Raw genomic sequence first — 3,512 nt, 5'->3', positions numbered from 1 at the left:
TTGTGGGGGGGGGGGGGGGGATGTATGATTTCATGGAAAAAAATAGGTCATACCTTATTTTCCCATAATATTTGTCATGTATATTAAGAAGTCATATTAATAATTCAATTAAAAGTGACAGTAAACGCATTTATAATGTTGCTGTTCTTTTGAACTTAATATTTATCAAAGAACCCTGAAGGAAAATGTTTCTTGAGCACCAAATCAACATGTTAGAATGATTTCTGAAACAAAACAAAAGTATTTGCACCACACCACATTATTTAGACAATAGTCTTAACCTTTGTGCCAAGAATATGTTTTTTAAGATGACTGTTTTTGTTTCTATAAAATAACTGAACTATTGAGATTGATGATGAAATTATTTATAAAGAGGGAAAATTTACTGGTAACTGGTTGACCAGAATGCTATATAACTCATGTATTGGCAATGAATGAGGACATTCAAAATGAATGATATTTCGATGAAAAACTTTTGGTAACATTTTATTTTAGGGTCTCTTAACTAGTTGCTTATTAGCATGCATGTTATTACAATATTAGCCATTTATTAGTACTAATTAAGCACATATTAATGCCTTATTCTACATCCCTAATCCTACCCAATACCTAAACTTAACAACTACCTTACTAACTATTAATAAGCAGCAAATTAGGAATTTATTGAGGGAAAAGTCGTAGTTAATAGTGAATAAGTGTTCCCTATTCTAAAGTGTTACCAAACTTTTTTTTTTTTTAATAAATTTCTTTGATTTTAAATTGTTGCAGTACACACTAAACTGAGGAAAACATAAAACAATGTGACTTAGTTCAGTATCTTGTTAACTACATTATCAGTAAAGTAATCATTGGGAACACATTTATTACACAACTGGAACCGTTTCCTGAGAATGATCCAGAATTCTTGCCATTTGTTGAGCTCAAAGCATTTTACCTTTGACCTTTATCACTGTCTAATCACCTTCCTTATCTTTCTCTGTTGCCGGACGGATGATCTCTCCTTTTCTCATTTTGCTCCATTCTTCATTATTACTCTATTCTCTTCTCTTCTCCTCTTCCTCTTCCTGGTTCTCTTTATCATCCTCTCCATGTTTTGAATCTCTCTCAGTCCTCTCTCTGTTCGGCTTATGACGTTCTGCAGTTTAACCTGCGTCCGCTCTGGGCCGTGGTCGCGGCCTTGCTCATGGTGGAGAGCACAGGAACAAGGCAGAAGGAAGGAAAGGTGGAGAGTGTCAAGAAGCTTATCCCCGAGTCCACTCAGACTCCACCCCCTTCCTGGCAAATATGGGATCTGATTGGCTCAAGTCTACTGCACGTGTTCTGTCTGGTGATGCTGTTTGTGGCCTACAGCTGGAGCGAATTTAAATAACGCATATGAACTAAAAACACTCAAATAACACATTATATTATTTACTGGTCCTTGAAAGCACATTGAACAGTTTGTGATGGCCTCACTTAAAGGGAAAGTCCACCCAAAAAATTAAAATTCTGTCATCATTTACTCACCCTCAAGTTGTTCCAAAACTGCATGAGTTTTGTCTTCTGTGGAACATAAAAGAAGATATTTTGAAGAATGTGGGTAACCAAACAATTGCTGGTACCCATTGACTTCCATAGTATTGTTTTCCATACTATGGAATTCAATGGGGACCAACAACTCTAAGTAAAGGATGACAGAATTTTCATTTTTGGGTGATCTATCCCTTAAAATGAGCACAGCCTGGACGAAAAAATATGTGTTCCTGTCAGTCAGAGCACATTTAGTTTCATACGTTTGACCAACCCTTACGTCTTGACTTGGCTATGATGAAACCCATACATAACACAAAACATGCAACATTTTTGTAAGAACAACATGTGATCCAGGAAGAGATTTAGATGTATTCATGTTTGATTAAGTGTTATTTATTAGTTGGCAAATAACATATTTATTTGTCCTTGCAAAATGCTAAGAAAACCTTTAAACATCACTTTAATAAGGAACGGCAAATGGCCAGGTTCTCACTCACTTCCACCTCGGTACAAAACTTGTTTCAGAAAGTTACATTTCAGCAGTCATAACACTGAATTTTGTTGGTAGTCTTAAAAAAATGCACATATTAAACAATATAAGTTATGTATTTATTAGCATCTGCATGATAAAACAAAAATAATACAAATGGATATGGAGGTCTTGCCTCATGCAATATATCTACAGGAATCAAGCGCACAGTTGATCTGCTTCACAGAAACGATCTGCAGACAATAATACCAGGACACTCGAGTAAGTGAAGGCCCAGATGCCATTAAAGCAAAATTATAGCTTTGCTTTGCACAGAAGTCTTGTATGGTGAGATCAAATCTATGATTAACAACATTTAATCATTTGTGTAAGGGCTAATTTATCTGTTGGATATAAAAAGCAGCTACTTTTGGTTTTTAAGAGCCTGATATATTATTGTTTAGATTGGGAATTATTAAATATCCTGCACAGTCATTGTAAATTATTACATTTTTATTTTATCCAAAACGCCATCTATAGGATGAAAGAGGTCAGAATATGACTAATGAATCGTGGGTTTCATTTCCTGTTCATTAGTAAAACAGAATGACATGAACAGAGTGAACCAAATGTATTTTTTAATTAATTTAATAAGCATCATTCCACGGAGATATGACTAATCCGAATCAAACAATGAGGAATAACAGGGTTGGAGAATAAGATTTAATTCATATACTCTTATCAGAGATCTGTAATAGAGGCCGAGGTGGGTTTTTATATTATGAAATATCAGATTGACACAATTTAATAATTGACTAATCAGTGTAGTGGTTGTATGTGATTTACTGCTGTGAAGGTCTGTACGCAAGGTGTCTCTGGAATGGAGGGTCTCTTCTAATTGGATCCTCTGATTCTATTTTAGGTTCCGATCTTTATCTCACATAATTGAATGGCCTTGTTTATCTCATCACAGATAAAAGAAATCTGTAAAAGGAGCCGTTAGTAAATGAGCAGACAGTGATGTCACTGAGGCCTCTTGACATCACTTCCTCAAACTACAGAATGCTTTGAACATTATCTGCGTGATCACAGCAGTTATAATAACTGGCATTGCTTTCATCATTCAGTTTGACAAAAATAAAGGCAATATTGACTGTTCAAGACCTTTTGTTCGGTATAATTTCCCAGTTATTTCCTCATTTGTAAAAAAGCTACAAGATGCGAAATGTGTTTGAATTGCTTAAAACGCTTAAATTAGATTGTGTGGGTTCCTCTGACGGTTCAGCTGCTTCTGTTTGTCCGGCTCTAGACTTCTTGACTCCTGTCAGTGTTGAATAGTGTTCAGTGCTGTTGCTGCTGCTAATGGATTTTGTAAGGCTTTGTGGTTTTTATGAGCCTGTAAATGAAAGGAATAAATGTACAGTTTGGGTTGTTTTTCTCATCTGTGTGGTTCTGTTTCTTTAAGACAATTTTTGTTTTACTGTTTAGTTTTTTTTTTTTTTTTTTTTTTTTTTTGGAAAAAACCTTCCGT

At 35.0% G+C, this 3,512-nt stretch overlaps 1 protein-coding gene across 1 annotated transcript in view; it reads left to right on the top strand.

The window, feature by feature from the left end:
* The window catches only part of LOC107675332 (leucine-rich repeat and calponin homology domain-containing protein 1-like), a 40,505-nt gene extending 39,005 nt beyond the window's left edge, over positions 1-1,500 (top strand). Inside the window, exon 20 of the mRNA XM_016469628.1 lies at positions 1,109-1,500. Within this exon, the coding sequence (XP_016325114.1) occupies positions 1,109-1,369 (261 nt within the window). The 3' untranslated portion in view covers positions 1,370-1,500. The remainder of the gene's footprint in view (positions 1-1,108) is intronic.
* Positions 1,501-3,512: the final 2,012 nt, after the last annotated feature.

The sequence above is a fragment of the Sinocyclocheilus anshuiensis genome, unplaced genomic scaffold, assembly GCF_001515605.1.
Source record: "Sinocyclocheilus anshuiensis isolate Anshui unplaced genomic scaffold, SAMN03320099.WGS_v1.1 scaffold656, whole genome shotgun sequence".
In the NCBI taxonomy this organism is placed as follows: domain Eukaryota; kingdom Metazoa; phylum Chordata; class Actinopteri; order Cypriniformes; family Cyprinidae; genus Sinocyclocheilus; species Sinocyclocheilus anshuiensis.
This window is presented reverse-complemented; position numbering and strand designations above follow the sequence as displayed.